The sequence below is a fragment of the Arachis duranensis genome, chromosome 2 (assembly GCF_000817695.3).
Source record: "Arachis duranensis cultivar V14167 chromosome 2, aradu.V14167.gnm2.J7QH, whole genome shotgun sequence".
Lineage (NCBI taxonomy): Eukaryota > Viridiplantae > Streptophyta > Magnoliopsida > Fabales > Fabaceae > Arachis > Arachis duranensis.
In genome coordinates, this window is record NC_029773.3 from 60,482,235 (window position 1) to 60,499,665 (window position 17,431).

General features: G+C 35.0%; 1 protein-coding gene and 1 long non-coding RNA gene across 5 annotated transcripts; both read left to right on the forward strand.

Annotated features, from left to right (window-relative positions):
• Nucleotides 1-4,504: 4,504 nt before the first annotated feature.
• On the forward strand, nt 4,505-7,406 carry LOC107474531 (uncharacterized). The gene is made up of 5 exons (XR_002370683.2): nt 4,505-4,590; nt 4,678-4,868; nt 4,992-5,123; nt 5,210-5,395; nt 7,112-7,406. It is a non-coding gene; the product is annotated as an uncharacterized LOC107474531 (long non-coding RNA).
• A 3,133-nt stretch (nt 7,407-10,539) lies between these two features.
• Nucleotides 10,540-17,069, forward strand: LOC127744825 (uncharacterized). 4 transcript variants are annotated; one of them, XM_052257458.1, is made up of 6 exons: nt 10,540-11,638; nt 14,705-14,799; nt 16,001-16,105; nt 16,224-16,319; nt 16,430-16,543; nt 16,902-17,069. In XM_052257458.1, exons 3-6 carry the CDS (start codon nt 16,100-16,102, stop codon nt 17,034-17,036), a joined length of 351 nt encoding a protein of 116 aa, XP_052113418.1. In that variant the 5' UTR covers nt 10,540-11,638; nt 14,705-14,799; nt 16,001-16,099; the 3' UTR covers nt 17,037-17,069. The 4 variants fall into 4 exon arrangements, 2 of the variants coding, with proteins under 2 accessions (XP_052113418.1, XP_052113419.1); XM_052257459.1 differs by having other exon boundaries at nt 16,224-16,313; XR_008005960.1 differs by lacking the exon at nt 10,540-11,638 and adding an exon at nt 16,675-16,781.
• Nucleotides 17,070-17,431: the final 362 nt, after the last annotated feature.

Consider the following 17,431-nt stretch of genomic DNA (forward strand, 5'->3'; position numbering starts at 1 on the left):
AAGGATTGGAAAATACATTCATGTTCCTGACCCTTTCAAAATGCGGACAAATTGACCCCTCCGTTGAAGTGACTCTATTGGACTCAACGGAAAACACTGACGTGCCTCCCGTAACACTGACCTGGCCGTTACGAAAGCACACGTGGCATGTAACTTTTCAAAACAGGACATATTAGTCCTCTCACACCAAAACATGTAGCTTTTTGAAATAGGACAAATTAGTCCTACTATACCAAAACATGTCGTTTCTAATCTCTGTTTCTCAGCTCTGTCAACTGTGAATAATTCCCATTATCCCCTCTTTGTTTCTTCAATCAAAACTCAAACTTTGTGTTTGATTTTAAGTATCCATAGTGTAAAATCTCTGAGAATTCCTTCTACCTACCCAAACCCATAACTGAAGTAAATAGGAAAAAAAACTCACACAGACTTTTCTGCTTACCTTCTGGAGAAACGCTGCGACAACAACCAAGCGGTGGGGTCAGCCAGTGGAGGAGCTTCAGCGACTGTGCGGCGAGTTCGATGGTGGTACTTCGTTGGGTGTGATTTTTTCTTTCTCTTTTCTTATGTAAACTTCTTTGGATGGGTTGGTGCACGAAATTGTGATCTCAATGGCGCCAACAACTTGGTACGCACAATTGTAATATCACTCTTTTTCACAACTTCGCACAACTAACCAGCAAGTGTACTGGGTCGTCCAAGTAATAAACCTTACGTGAGTAAGGGTCGATCCCACGGAGATTGTTGGTATGAAGCAAGCTATGGTCATCTTGTAAATCTCAGTCAGGCGGATTCTAATGATTATAATAGTTTTCGAATATAAAGATAAATAAAGCATAAAATAGAGATAGAGATACTTATGTAATTCATTGGTGGGAATTCCAGATAAGCGCATGAAGATACTATGTTCCTTCTGAATCTCTGCTTTCCTACTGCTTTCATCCAATCATTCTTACCCCTATCCATGGCAAGCTATATGTTGGATTTCACCGTTGTCAATGGCTACCTATCGTCCTCTCAGTGAAAATGGTCCAAATGCGTTGTCACAGCACGGCTAATCATCTGTCGGTTCTCGATCATGTCGGAATAGGATCTATTGATCCTGTTGCGTCTGTCACTACGCCCAACACTCGCGAGTTTGAAGCTCGTCATAGTCATCCCATCTCAGATCCTACTCGGAATACCACAGACAAGGTTTAGACCTTCCGGATCTTAGGAATGGCCGCCAATAATTCTAGCTTATACCACGAAGACTCCGATCTTTCGGAATGGAGGCTAAGAGATACGCGCTCGGTCTAAGGTAGAACGGAGGTGGTTGTCAGGCACGCGTTCATATGTGAGAATGATGATGAGTGTCACGGATCATCACATTCATCATGTTGAAGTGCAGCGAATATCTTAGAATAAGAATAAGCTGAATCGAATAGAAGAACAATAGTAATTGCATTAATACTCGAGGAACAGTAGAGCTCCACACCTTAATCTATGGTGTGTAAAAACTCTACCGTTGAAAATACATAAGAACAAGATCTAGGCATGGCCGAATGGCTAGCCTCTAAAATGTGATCAAAGGATCAAAGGATAATCCAAATATGTCTAATACAATAGTAAAATGTCCTATTTATACTAGACTAGTTACTAGGGTTTACAGTAATGAGTAATTGATGCAGAAATTCACTTCCGGGGCCCACTTTGGTGTGTGCTTGGGCTGAGCTTGAGCTTTACATGTGCAGAGGCTTCTCTTGGAGTTAAACGCCAAATTGTAACGTGTTTTTGGCGTTTAACTCTGGTTTGTGACGTGTTTCTGGCGTTTTACTCCAGAATGCAGCATGGAACTGGCGTTGAACGCCAATTTGCGTCGTCTAAGCTCGAATAAAGTATGGACTATTATATATTGTTGAAAAGCTCTGGATGTCTACTTTCCATCGCAATTGAGAACGCACCATTTGGAGTTCTGTAGCTCTAGAAAATCTATTTCGAATACAGGGAGGTCAGAATTTAACAGCATCTGTAGTCCTTTTTCAGCCTCCTATCAGATTTTTGCTCAGGTCCCTCAATTTCAGTCAGAAAATACCTAAAGTCACAAAAAAATACACAAACTCATAGTAAAGTCTAGAAATGTGAATTTTGCATAAAAAATAATAAAAAATATCTCTAAAAGTAGCTAAATCCTACTAAAAACAATGCCAAAAAGCGTATAAATTATCCGCTCATCATGGGTCTGGTGTCCGACTATGATGATTATTTGATTGATTTATTAAATTATGGATTTTTTTTGTTGAAGAAGATAATGCTAAAAAATTTTTCTGTGCTTTTGAGCTATGGATTCGGTGTTCAGATGATGTTTCACAGGGTTTTAAATGATGAACTCCAGGTGTTTGATAAAAGTTCTGTATGGATATTGTATCAAGACATATTATTGAGTTCATTTGTAACATGAATGAGTACAATAATGTATGCATATTACGGTGATCGTGTATTAGTAATAACTAACATAACAGGCTTTACAAATTACTCTCATCACATTGCATCTTATCGTGTTATATTGCTGTAATTTGTTGTTTGATTGTGCTATTGGGTTAGTGTGGTGGTGAAGGGTAGGAAATAGAAGATATCAAGCATATTGGAAGGCTCTATGAACAAAATAGGAAGAACATGTTAATAAAATCATAAATTGAAAAGATAAAATAAAAAAGATCTATTTGAATTATTTATTTATGTATTGTTCTTAAGTATATTTACTAACAGCAATCGTCAATTCTGTTTCTATCTTTTTGGTAAAGAATTTAACACAAGTAAAAAAGTTATACACACATTCTCACTAAAATTGTGAATTGCAAGTGCCAACTATGACCGCATAAATTAAAGAACATATTCTAACAAAGTCACTCTTCTCTAAGTAGATGACTCATCAAACTTGACATCGGTATCCATGCCTATAAGAAGATCAGAAAGATCCATAAATTATTGGATTTAAAGGATTAAATTGCAATGTCTGAACAAATGAGAAAATCAATGGTTTCAACTTTTATGTGACATGAGTAGTTATGCATATAATTTTGCTTATTAAATATGAAACCACTAATTTTCTCATCAATAGTTCAGATGTATTTTACTTGTATTTTAGAAGATTAGGATTGTGAATTATTAGATACATGTGAGTAAAGGTAATGAAAATATCAGATTTTGACCCCTGAATGGACGACAACCACTCCCCCTACTAGATTCTCATACTCTACTTTCTGGAATCCTGCATCAGCAATCATTGATGCAAATTTCTCCTGCAAATTCAACATAGAATAGGATAATTAGGATAATTCCCATATGCAAAATTTCTAGACATGAATATATCAGATTATCAGTGCAATTTCTGCACAATGCTTAGTATGATAATAGTATAATACATAAACATGCAAGCATACGCAAATATTCAAAAATTGAAGATAAAGCTCCATGGTAGAAAAACAGATAATAATGCTGAGTTGAATAATTGAGTTTAACATACGAGACAGCTCCAAGATAACTGGAAACGCAGCTTGTTAAAATTAAATCATATGTAACAAAGAAATGTGAAAAATCATCCCATTGGTCTACGACCCATCTACCTACTCAAAACATGGTTCACATCTTTTTCTAACACAAAATACAGGCTAACTGTATACTAAATCCAGCCATGTTGAGAAGAATTAAGAGATCTATTAGCAAGTGCAATGATAAAGAAATAAGAACATCAACAACTACCAATATATGAAAGAAACCTTTTATCAAACACCTGGTCGAACTCGCCGCACAGTCGCCGAAGCTCCTCCATTGGCTGACCCCACCGCTTGGTTGTTGTCACAGCGTTTCTCCAGAAGGTAAGCAGAAAAGTGTGTGTGAGTTTTTTTTCCTGCCTATTTGCTTCAGTTATGGGTTTGGGGAGGTAGAAGGAATTCTCAGTGATTTTACACTATGGATACTTAAAATCAAACCCAAAGTTTGAGTTTTGATTGAAAAAACGAAGAGGGGTTAATGGGAATTATTCACAGTTAACAGAGCTGAGAAACAGAGCTTAGAAACGGCATTGTTTTGGTATAGTAGGACTAATCTGTCCTGTTTCGAAAAGCTACATGTTTTGGTGTGAGAGGACTAATATGTCCTGTTTTAAAAAGCTACATGCCACGTGTGCTTCCGTAACGGCCAAGTTAGCGTCATGGGAGCCACGTCAGCGTTTTCCGTTGAGTCCAACAGAATCACTTCAACAGAGGGATCAATTTATCCGCGTTTTTGGAAGGGTTAGGGACATAAATGTATTTTCCAATCCTTAAGGACGAAAATGTCTGCAGAAAAAAAAATTAGAGACCTATTTGTCCTTTATTCTTTATATTATCCTCTTTTATCTTTTATTTTTTTAAAATGTTTTTAAAAAAAGATAAACTTTTTGGAGAATCTCATCCAAATAAATTCATAATTTATATGGTTCCAAAAGACCAAAAAAGTTCCCTGCAAAGATATAAAAAGATATAATAATAATAATAATAATAATAGGAACCCTGGCCCCAATCAACAGAATCAGATCGCAGAATCCCATACGTTCGTTCATACATTCCGGTGAGTCAAGTCCTCCGCCTTCTCTCGAGCTTCTCTTCTGTTTCTGTGTTATTTGCTGATTGATCCTGAAATCAGATTAACATTCAGAGAGAGATATGGCTTGTGCTGGAGATAAAAGAGTTAGGGATGTGGACGATAAACCGAATTACATTGTGAGAATAACTTCCTCTGATGAAGATGATGACGACGATTACGATTCGATTGAATACGTTTCCTCTCCTAGGAAGCCGACTGAGGAAGAAATTTTTGACTATTACAGACAGGCCTTCAGCAGTAAGGTGCTTTTAAATTCACACACTTTTTATTTTTTTTTTCATTTTATTCTATTTTATTCTTTTTAGGGTTTAGGATTTAAGGATTTATTCTGTTTAGGGTTTTGAATTTTTTTATCTTGTTTACAGGGATTCGATGTTCCAGAGACTGGATGCTTATTAGCTGGCGGAATTGGACCCTATCGGATAATAAATGAGACACGTGAGCAACGTGTGACCGATATGGCTAAGCAAGCTTTGCAAGTCTATAATGACGAAAATGTATGGTTTATGATGGTTTTTGATTTATCGATTTTAATTTATAACTATAATCTCATTCACTAATGGTTGTTGTTATTACCATGTAGAATGCGCGTTTTGAGTTTGATCACCTTGTCAAGGCTAATAGCCAAGCTGTTGCTGGCCTTATGTTTTACATTACTTTTATGGCACGCTCGGGAGATAATGCGTCTCAAACCTTTTATGCCACAGTGTGGAAAAAAATATGTAATCAGGGAACAGAAGTCCAGAGTTGTGTGATGGAAACTGAGCAGGTATCATCATGATTTATCCATCTTTAGCGTGTATCTTGTGACATGAGATATCTAGTCAAGTTTTGTAAGATGGTACCTGATTAGGTACCAACATTGCGACCATCATGATTTATCTGATCTTGATGGTGTATCTCATGGCATTTCGTTTTAGTTATGACTTTGTTGATTGTGTATGGATGCATTTTTACTTTGATAATGCTGTTTTGCTTTGTGATTACTTTATCATAAGGTTTGCATACATTGTGATTCAGATAATTATTTGTGATTGTTAAATTGCTTGCATGAGTAATCATAAGTTATTGCCTATCATAAAATCATCAAAACATAAGTGATATTGCTTCTATTTTTTTCTTGTCAAGATATTTCATTTTATTTGGTTTGGTAAAACTTTTACTTTTCAAAATTAGCTTATAAAAATTAATTTTCAAAATATAGCTTTTAAAAGTTGTAGCATCTATGTTTGGTAAATTAAATTAGAAATGTTTTTTAATAAGCACAAACAACAAGTACGTTTGGTAAAATAGTTTTTAAAAATAGACATTCATGTAAGAATTAAATTTGAATATTAATTAATGTATAAAGTTATATTAGACCTTTTAATTTTAATAAGTACAAGTCATGTTTGAAAAAATCCACTTTAAGTGCTTTCAAAAGCACTTCAAAAAGCTTTACCAAACCAAGCCTGATCTTCTCATATATATTGATAATTGACTAATTGTTGACAAATAAAAATTAAGAATGTATTTCATAGTTTTGATTGAGTATTGTATTTAAATATTTTCTCCCTACTTTTCATGTGGTTAGTCTATTTCTCTGCATTGATTGTTTGCATTGTAGTTAATGTAACATGCTGAGATTCTCTCTTAATTTATTTATCTGAAGCTGATACATCTCAGGTGTAAGTTGCAGAGACAAGTCTAGGAAGTGTAATCAGAAGTTAGTGGATATTGTTTTTAGCTCAATTAGGAAGTGTAATCTGAGCTGAGCTCATCTACAAGCTGAGGTTCAGCACCCTTAGCTTCTTTTAGCCATTTCCTCTCTTCTCTGTTGACTCACACTACCTCATTCTTCCTCTAATCTCGTTCAATCCTCTGTCCTCTTCTGCTATCTTTTCTCTTTTTCTCAACTGTTCTTGATTTCTAAAACCAAAAGTTCCCGATTTTAACACAACTACACATGATTTTTTTTTTTGGGTCATACAACACTCACACACATTCCACACACACACTAACCTAGTAACTCCTCTAGGATTCGATCCTGGTGTGGCTTCATTTTAGGCAAACATCTTTGCCACTATGTAGTATATACGCACTCTAATATGGGTGAGTTTTAGCATGAGGCTCTTTTTTTTTTTGGTCATGAGCATGAGGCTCATCTGGAAAGGATCAAGTGGATCCGGGTGCGCTGTATCAATATTGACACCACTTGGTTTTAGACTTGTTATTGGCAGTATCCTCTTCTTTTTTTTGGACACGTTATTGGCATTATCTGATTTTATGGACTTTGTATGTGCTTCCAATATGAACCCATGTTGAAATAGATAAAAGTTTGACAAATAAAAATTAAAAATGTATTCATAGTTTTGATCAAGTATTGTATTTAAACATTTTCTCTCAATTTTCATGTGGTTGGGGTTAGTCTGTTTTTCTGCATTGATTGTTTGCATTGGAAGTTAATGTTAACTTGCTGAGATTCTCTTTTAATTTATTTATACAGGAAACTGGTACATCTCAGGTGTAAGTTTTGGAGATGAGTCTAGGGTCCCTGTTCTAGTTGTGTTTATGGTTTGTTGCTTCTCTGATGCTATTATATAATTTTAATACTTATAAAAGAGTCTAGGGCTCTGCTCTAGTTGTGTTTTTTGGTTTGTTCCTTCAAGAAAGAAAACTCTCAGATACTATTATATAATTTTAATACTTGTGAAATAGTACCATGTTAATTGACCATTGTTTCCAGAATTTGTGGGGATTTTTATTTATTTATTGTACTCAGTTCTGAGTTCTTAATATTATGTTAAAATATTTGCGTTGCACTAGTCAGAAAAGGATACTTGTCTTGAACATGCGATGGGATATTGGGATACTATAAGATTTCTTGACTGTAGACATTATTAATAAACTCGCATTGTTAACAATTTTGGATTTGTGAATGGTTGTTATGGACTGGAAGTGCTTCAAACATTTTTCTTCCAAAACATCAGTTGACAAACATTAGAGCTCTGTGATGTTTCAATAAATAAACGATCCAAAAATTGGACATCGATTTTTGGCATCTTTTACGATGTTGGCAACTTTTACTAGCTCCGAATGGTCAATTTTGAAACAATTGGGCATGTGCGTGGGTCGAAATATTTTATATTTTGATATAAATGATTTGTATCTAAATGGTGATTTTCCAATTATTTGTCCTACTGATTATTTGTCGAAAAGAGAAAGCCCCGGTGAAAATATAAGAACTTAAGAAGTAAGAACTAATCAAGTATTACAGTCATCGCTATTGAAATAGAAACACAATCCTCAGCCAAAGTTTACAAGTCATTCAAACAATACCCTCAAACTAATCAAGACAAACAATACTTCAAATTAAGCAAGTTCTTTCCTTCTAATAACAAAATTACAACCTAAAAATATTAACAGGAATCATGCCATCGGACAACAAATTAATATAGGATCTTTTATATTTTTTATTTATCTCTTCCTTAATGATATATGGCTTCCGACTTATTTTACCGTAGCCACCATTAGCCCATCCCGCTCCCCAAGAATTTTTGATGATCCAATATTCTTCCAAAGTTTTCCCAACCATCTCAGTAACACGGCCAACCACCAAAATCACGTGTCGGTTCTCTAATACTCTGATATCAGATGGTTCCTCTGGACCACGGTAGATGCAATCCTACAAAGTAAGATAGAATAAAAATTAGAGGTAAAAATCTATAGAATTTTTTTACAAATGAAAAACCATACTTACTGCTTGTAACTCGACGAATTCAGGAGTTGCAATCACCGTAGCAAGTATAGGCTGGTTTTCCACCTCTTTCCACATATCTTTGTAGGACACAGGTTTAAGGGTTTCAAAATTGAACTCAGCCTGCATATATAAATATAAAGAGTAAGCAAATAATAAAATAATAAAACAGGAATTGAATAAAAAAAATTCAAATTAATAATAATATCTATTTAAATTTTTACCTGTCTTAACTTTGTATTAGGTTGTCTTTCTCCTATAAATGGACACTTATCCTCAGTGACACAGCCATTCTCACTTATCCATTGTAAAACATTATCACTTGCAGCCCCATAACAATCTTTATGATCTAATGCTGAAATCCCTAGATGTCGCAGGCTTGTTGGATCTTTTCTTAATTGTTCAATCTGATCATTGCTTAAGTAATTGTTGATTAAATCCTGTGGTGAAATAATAATATTTTCACCGCTTGATTTATCAACTGCATTATATCTAGCCTCTAAAACAGCTGCAATTGCCATTGCCCAACAACAACCTAATTTAAAAAATTTAATATTAATATTACTTAATAGGTAATCCAATAAAAATATATATTTTTATTCATATTAAATTAAAAGAGATAAAAGTCATAGGAATTAAAAAATAATATAATTATTATGACCTACTAATTAATTCTATTGGTTTACTATTTTATTAGTGAATATATTCATTCTTATTAAACTCAATCATCAAAAATTATAAAACTTTTAATTATTTTAGGGGTTTTTTTCTAGTGTAAAAAGACCAAAATCTTCTGCATTTATAGAACATGTGGTATTGTGTGAAGATAACAAGTGTTTAACTGAGAAGACATTTTCTAGTGTCTTACAATGACCACACATGGGAGCATTCTTTTTTCCAATTCAGTTGCTTTCATAGATGAATTTGATTAAGTAACTATTACGTTTTTTTTTAATGTATGTAATTAATGTAATTGGCATTTTTTTTGCTCATGGACAAAAAGGGCCAAACGGGCAGACCCACACCAAGTCATCAGCGACCTTATTTGCTATAGCACACAAATTTCTTAGGTATTTCCTTTTTATTACACTTACAATCAAATAATAATAATAATAATAATAACCAACAACTTTAATTTTTTTAATTTTTGAGTTTTTTTATACTTCAAGTCATGTAATAATTTGAATTTAATCGGATTCTAATTTTTTTTTAATTTTAAAATATATACAGTGCCCACAATCAAAGAACCAGCGTTAAAAGTAAAAAAACCCAGTACCCACAATTACATTTATAGTAGATAATAATTTATAGTAGATTGATTGGAAGGGAAATAAAAAGAGAGAATACCGAAGAAGTTTGTGGTGTGTTGCTATAGCTAACAATAGTAATAATAACGTCATGTGATTTGGCGTGGGTTTTAGTTTTTTACCCATGATGGAAAAAAAGCTGATTACATTAATCACACACTAAAATATAGAGTTACCTAATCAAACTCATTCATAAAAATAACTGACTCGGAAAAAGTATATGTAAAAAAAAAAAAATTAGAGAACCAATTACAATATAAGCTAACTAAACTAATTTTTTATTTTAAAATTTAAAAAATTAAAATAGTGAAAAGTTATTAGATAAAAATAAAAAATTTTATATTGTAATATATCTTAACAATGATATAACTAACAATTTGTCAATTTTAAAATACTATTAAGAAAAAAATAAAAAAACTTTTAAAAATGGCAATATAGGTTAAAATTATAACAAAAAATATTAAATAACTATGATTAACTACAAACAATAAGCTTTATTACCTTAAGTATTTTCAGTTTTGGAGCCATACTGCTGAAATAGCTAGCACTACAAAAGAAATGGTGAAACAAATAATTTAGTACATAGACAAACTAAATATGTATATGAAAAGCATATATATTACTAAATTTAAAACATAAAATTATATTAAATATTTTATTGAAACAAGCTTAAAACTAATGATCATATAATATTTAGTTAGAGTTACGGTTTTGAAAATATAAAAAAATTTTAGAGAGATAAAATTTTTATTGGGAGTATTTACCTAAACTCATGGATGAATTAACAAATAAAAATACCTTTTAAGTTCATTTTATTCAAATATCATAAACTCTTGTTTACTAGACCCTCACACTCACTCACACACACAACAGCGCATGAAAAAGAAAAGAAAAGAAAAGAAGAGAAAAGAAAAGAAAGGGAGAGGACAGAGAGTACGAGGAGAAGAAACAAGGGAGCAAAATACGAAAGAAGAAGGAAAGAGGAAGAGGAAGAAGAGACGGCGCCGGCCAGCCTGAGAGAGCCATTATCGCCACCGACAGAGAAGGAGGGAGATAACGCTGGCCAAGAGAGGGAAGAGAAACAGAGAGACGAAGGGAAGGAGAGAGAAACAGAACGAGGCAGAGAGGACTGCGAGGGAAGAAGGAGAAGAGGGAGCTGACGACGGCGGCGGTGAGAGAGGCGGTCGCCGCAGCTGAATCGAGAGAGAGAGAGAGAGATAACGAACCTCAATGGTGGACGTCGCCTAGATCAGTGGAATTAGCTAGAGAGAACAGAAGCAATGAAGAAGAGAGAACATTGTGGATTGATGAATCAGAGAAGAAAATGAGATCGTGGATGGATAGTTACAGTGCAGCATCAATGTACATTTATACAAGGTGAGAGTGTGTGTAAAACGTGATAATCAGGACTGTACAAGTTAGTTAGCAGTTTCAACCAATTGGAGGTGAGCTGGCACAACTGACTGAGGGCATAACTACTTTCAGTTACAGGAAGCTTCTAGAGGTGAGTGAAGGGAATATTTTGGCTTTTGAGTATGATTTTGGTGATATAGTCAGAGGGGTGGCCAAGTCTCTGATGCCAAAGGTCAAGAGGGATTTTTGGACTGGATTTAGGGGCTGGAGCTGCTGGTGAAGTGGTGCTGGTTTTATGGGTTCTTGGTGTGGCTGGTTGACTGGTATGGGAGTGGTCTGTGTTGTAGTTGGTGTGCACTATGGTAGTGAGAACAGCTGAGGCATTTGTAAGAGGAGGTAGAGGTTTACTTTGAGTGGTCAGATTGGAAAGTGAACTTGAATTGGCAGAAGAGGGATTAGGATGGTTTGAGTTGGTAGAAGAGGGTTTTGGATTAAAGTGCAGATTTTGGCAAGAGTTAAGATTAGCTGATGTATGTGTGAGAGGGGCTAAAGGTTTGCTTTGAGTGGTTATACTAGAATTGGCAGAGGAGGGGTTAAGGTTGGGAAGCAGATTTTGGTAAGAGTGACCAGCTAGACTGTAGTTATCACTGCAGTTTTTGGCTTGCAAATTTACACGAGAATCACCAAGAGTGTAGCACTTGTTAGCATCAACTTCAGATAGTGAATTTTTGCAGCATGAATCATTAGTTGCACAGTATAAATTATTAGCTAAACTGCAGGAATCATTAATTGCACATGAATCATCAGTTACAAAATCATCAATTACACAAGCATTATCAGCTACATTGTGCCTATTGCTGCTGGCAATTTTGGTATGCAAGGTTACATAGGAATCACTAGAATCACTAGTTGTAGAATTATTAGAATCATTAGTGCCATTGACCGCAGAGTCAACAGTTGCAGATTCATCAAGGGAACTGCACAAGTTTTTACTCTTATTGCTACTTTTCTTTTCTTTGTTTTGGCTGCCTAAAGTTCTTTTATTTTGTGCTTTGTTTTCTGTTCTTGCAATGTTTGCACATGGTTTCTTTTTCTGCTCAGCATCAAACAGTTGAGCTTTATTAGAGTTCCACAGTGGTCTTGGTATCTGTATATCATCAAACTTATATAGACCATTGCTAAGCCTGCCTTGCAGCAGAATCTTCCTGGATTCCTGACATTTTACAGCACAGAAGTGAGGCCAGAATTCAAAGAACACTTTGTTGTCCAATGCAAACTTTGAGACACTAATTAGGTTCTTAGAGATAGTGGGTACATGAAGCAAGTTCTGAAGTTTGAAAAAGGTTTTAGACATAGATGCATGCATGATAGATCTCCCAAATGTTAGCAATACTCATACCTTTGCCATTACCTCCAAACACTTGCTCAGGACCTGCATACTCAGAGCTGTTGATTAAGTTCATCTGATCGAAGGTGATGTGGTGGGAAGCTCCTGAGTCTGGATACCACCCTTGATCAGTACAGGTGTTGGTGGCAAGCAAGGCTTGAGGAGGGTTCTGGTTGTTGTTGCTTGAGTGCTGAGCTGGTTGGAAGGAGGATTGAGAGTGCTGAACTTGCTGGTGAAAGCCAAGATTAGGTGGAGGAGGACCACTGTTGAAGCTTTGCAGCTGCGGATTCTGGTAGTTCTGATTGAATCTGTGGAAGCACTCCCAGACAGTGTGACCAACTCTGCCACATAGCTGGCACTGAGCCCGATTTCCTTGCCACCAGTACCTTCCTCCTCGAAAGCCCCTTCCTCTGCTCCTTCTGCCAGATTGCCCTCTACCATAATTGTTGTAGTTCTGATAGGACTCCTCAGGTGAGGACTCGGTTCCAGTTTTGCTTGTGGCAGGTTCCTTATGAGCCAGATTTGCATGAACTAGTGCTAAATCAGTCTTCCTGAACCTCTCATTTACCTCTTCTTGTGAAAGAAGCTGAGACTCAAACTCGCTGACTGTCATGTGGTCGATCTTTGAGTTTACCATGGTTATGAAGGCGCTGAAGTCTTCATCCAAGCCCTGTAATGCAGCTTCAATGTGCTCTTCATTTGACAGTGGTGCTCCAAGAGCAGATAAGGAGTTTGCTACCTTATTGATCCTAGAGATGTATTCAATTGCAGAGGCACCTTGCTTCTTGATCATCTTTAACTGAGCTTTCAGCATTCGAATCTTGGATTTTTGTCTAGCTGCAAAATATTCATCTAGAGCTTCCCAGATTTCGTGCGCGTATCCAAACTCTACAACCTTGTTGACGAAGGCTTCATTCATGGCAGAAAGCATCCAGGCCACTAAACATTCATCATGTTGTTCCCAATCTTCAAATTCAGGTGACACTTTTCCAATAATCTTGTCTTGATCCGAATTGAACCTTCTTGGGATTGACAGGGCAGTGATGTGATTCTGAAGTTTATTTGCCTTAACACACGCTAGTGCTTGTCGCTTCCAAGCTTTGAAGTTGTCTTCATCCAACTTGATCGTTGCTGGAAAATTTGCAATGGACGCCATAGGAGCTGCAGGTTGTAGCTGTGGAGTTCTGTTTTCTTGGTTCTGTGAAGCGGAAGAGCCAGAGTTTTCCATGGATCTGAACCGTGAGCTCTGAAACCATGTAAGGTATCAGTAGCTAGAAAGATCTAAGATCAATGGAATTAGCTAGAGAGAAGAGAGGAAGTAGTGAAGAAGAGAGAACACTGTGGATTGATGAATCAGAGAAGAAAATGAGATTATGGATGGATAGTTACAGAGTGCAGCATCAATGTACATTTATACAAGGTGAGAGTGTGTGTAAAACGTGATAATTGGGACTGTACAAGTTAGTTAGCAGTTTCAACCAATTGGAGGTGAGCTGGCACAACTGACTGAGGGCATAACTACTTTCAGTTACAGGAAGCTTCTAGAGGTGAGTTCTTCACTAACATAGCCGTTGAGTCCGAAGAAGGACGCCGCTAAAGAAGGAAAGAGGAAGAGGAAGAAGCGCGCCAGGATATGCTTCAAGTGACTGCTACCGCTTCACAAAGATCCATCTATGAAATCAATTGGTGGATTCTGTGTATATGTATGTAGGAAGAAATCTGGTCTCCTGGCACTCAAAATAAGGAGTAGTAGCTAGATTGAGTACAGAAGCAGAATATAGAGCGTTGGCAGACCTAGTAGCAGAACTGATCTGGTGGCCTGTTCAGGAAGCTCCTGATTGAACAAGGAGTAGTAGCCTATTTTGCTGCTTTGAAACATATTGACATGACATTTTGAAAATCTTTCAACTTAATGAGCTTTGATCATCACTGTTCGTTCTTTGAAATTCATTGAAAGAATAGGAATTAAACTTTTTTACTTACAGGGGCAGAGATTGATCCAGAACTTCTCTTCCTGCTCTCCTTCTTGAGAGTTCATTCTCAATGGATTTGGTGGAGATATATATATTTTATCTTATAAGCTATTTGCTCTAAAACTTCACTTCTTTAAATATTTGCAAATCTTACCATGATTGGGAATACGAAGTCCTTATTAAAAACTATAGTACAACAATTAGTTTCTTTTGGTTATATCTTTTTCATGCTCATTCTCATTCTCTGCCCCTATGTTACATACATGCATCCAAACACTTAGATTCTACTTATGATATTCAATGAGTGATTTTTTATTCGTAGATACTGATATATTCGTAATTCCAAGTTTGAGAATTGACTCGGATCAGAATAAATTGCATGTTCCAAGTACAGAGTCCTCAAATTCTGCAGCAAAGGTCAGCTCAAAGTATATATTATTGTGAATTTGTGGCTGTTTCTTATAATTGTTTATGATCATTCTATGCAGTCTCTGAAGTACAAACTTCTCTTTAGTTGTTAAGATAATGTATACTAAATATAAAATTTGTCAATTACATTTGAGTTGTTTTACATTTCATCCTAAAGATAGTATTTTTTTAGTCTTCTTGAACTGGGAGGGTACATTATTTATAAGTAGTATAAGCGGTATTTAGTTTTAATTCTTCATAATATATCTTGAGAACCTCTTTTTTAGTTTCAATTTAGATAAGATCAAGTAGCCTATAAATTACTGCAAAGAATCATAGAAGTCTATAGAGGTACGATTTGCTAGTTTTAGGTCATGATTCAGATTTTAATAACATAGAAGTTTACTTTTGTAATTGCTCTTGATCATCATTCAGTTTTAAGAATTTGGCTAGTGTATCTTAACATTGAGACATTAAGCGCTTGTTCAAATGTATGCTGCACTTTAATATAAACACCACAACTCTGCAAAATGTGTTTGAATGTTGCATGAATATTATTAATGTTGCATCTTTTTCTCAAGTTATGGCTGAACAGGTGGTATTTATTTATTTTTCGCTTCTAATAATAATTACATTGAGAAGGAAGAGTATATCCTCCATTTGATTTGCTGGGGACCCTTATTGGCCTTAGATATTTCCTCTTATTTTGTGATGTTTTCTTTTATTATTATCTCTTCTCTTTTGTTAATTTGCATGTAGCTAGGTGATGATCATACATTCATATAGGAGAACCACTACTATTTTGTTTATTTGGTTTCATATTAATTTTATATGCACTAGTCATGGAAGACTATTTTGGACTTGCACTCATTCTTAACTTATTATTATTATTATTATTATTATTATTATTATTAGTAGTAGTAGTAGTAGTAGTAGTATATGTACTGGGGCATGCATTGTTTTATTCCTTGAACTTTATGTTAATGAACCTCAAATTAGGGAGACCATGGGGAAAATTCTTGCTCGTGGGCACAGTCGGTTCCTGTCTATTCTGAAAATTCAAATTTTAAGATTCTTGAACCTAAGGCTTTGTGTAAATTACCTGAAGTCATCGACTCTAGTTATATATCTGTGCCTTTGTCACACTTATACTTCATTTAAGTTCTATTAATTTTTAATTAATTTGAAATTTATAAATGAATTTGTACAGTTACTACAGTTGCCAGACTTTTTGGGTAGCTCATGTATATTTCCTAATGAAGGTGGATGTCTTAGGTCTAACAAGGGTCCATGGAGTGATCCTGATATAATGAAGGTAATGTTTCCTTTCATATATATAGTTTTAGTCATTAATTGTGAGCTCTTGAAAATGTATCATAGTTTAGAATTACGGAGATAGTATTTGGCAACTAATGTACGTATTCTGATTTTAGCTTGTACATAATGAGGATGCAATATTTGTGAGGCAAACCAGCCAAGCGTCCAATGGACAACAGAAATATTTTCTATTGCACCCACTGAAGGCAAGTGTAAGTCTTCTTGACATGCAAAGTTAGGAATATAGTTTTTTAATGTCTACTACTTCAGATATTACTTAGTATTATTATATGGTTTTTTAATTCTTTTACTCAACTTCCAGGGACAATGCATTGATATGTCAATAGCAGAATCAGGACATAATATTGATGGTTACTCCTCTCCCCTTAGACAAAGGAACTGTCCTTATCCTCATTTAGCCTCGGTTCATGAAGAGGTCAGTGTTGAAGCCTCATCTTTTGGTTTATTTTAGAATCACCGATTATGTTTCTTATCTTCACAGATTTCATAGATGTTATCTATGCTTATACGTCTTGAGCTCACAATCTTTCCTATGACAATGTGTAGGTCAGGACATCAGATCTTAATGGATACTATAGCTGTGATGATAGCGCTATTTCACCTGATAAAATGATAGAAAATGACCAAGAAATCTGATAGTATGCCTAGAAAAAGTATATAATGCTCATGCAATCCTTTGATATACTTGTGTTAATGGTTGCAAACAAGAGGATCCTAGTGATCCCTTGATGATTTCACATACTTGTGTTAATGATATATGGTTATTATTGCAGCAGAGACGCGGCTATTCTGTTGAACTAGGATCTTGTCTCTGGCACCACATCAATAGAAGACTTGGTCAGGCAAATGGAATACACACTTTGGCATTTTGGTCTAAATATGCTGGGACAGTCCACTTTGTTTTATAAATATATAATGTAGATTTACCCTTAGATCCTTTTTTCTTGTAGTATAATTTGTGTTGTTTAAATTTGTATTATAGTTTATTACTTTTCAAGAAAAATTTGTGTATGAATATTTTGAATTTAATGAAATATTTTATTTTGTAGTAATTAATTTTAGTATATTTATATTATGTACAATAATAATTGTTGGTAAAAATAATTTGAAATTTTAGAAAAAGATAGGTTGTTATTTCTAAAAGAGTAAGTATAATTTAAAAAGTCTTAAGATTTTAGCGGTCATAGTAATGACAACCAAAAGTAAACATTATAATTTTGGAATTATTTTTAGTGGCCATATAAATTACCAGTAAAATGGTTTTGGCGGCAATAGTAATAGCCACTAAAAGTGAATAACATTG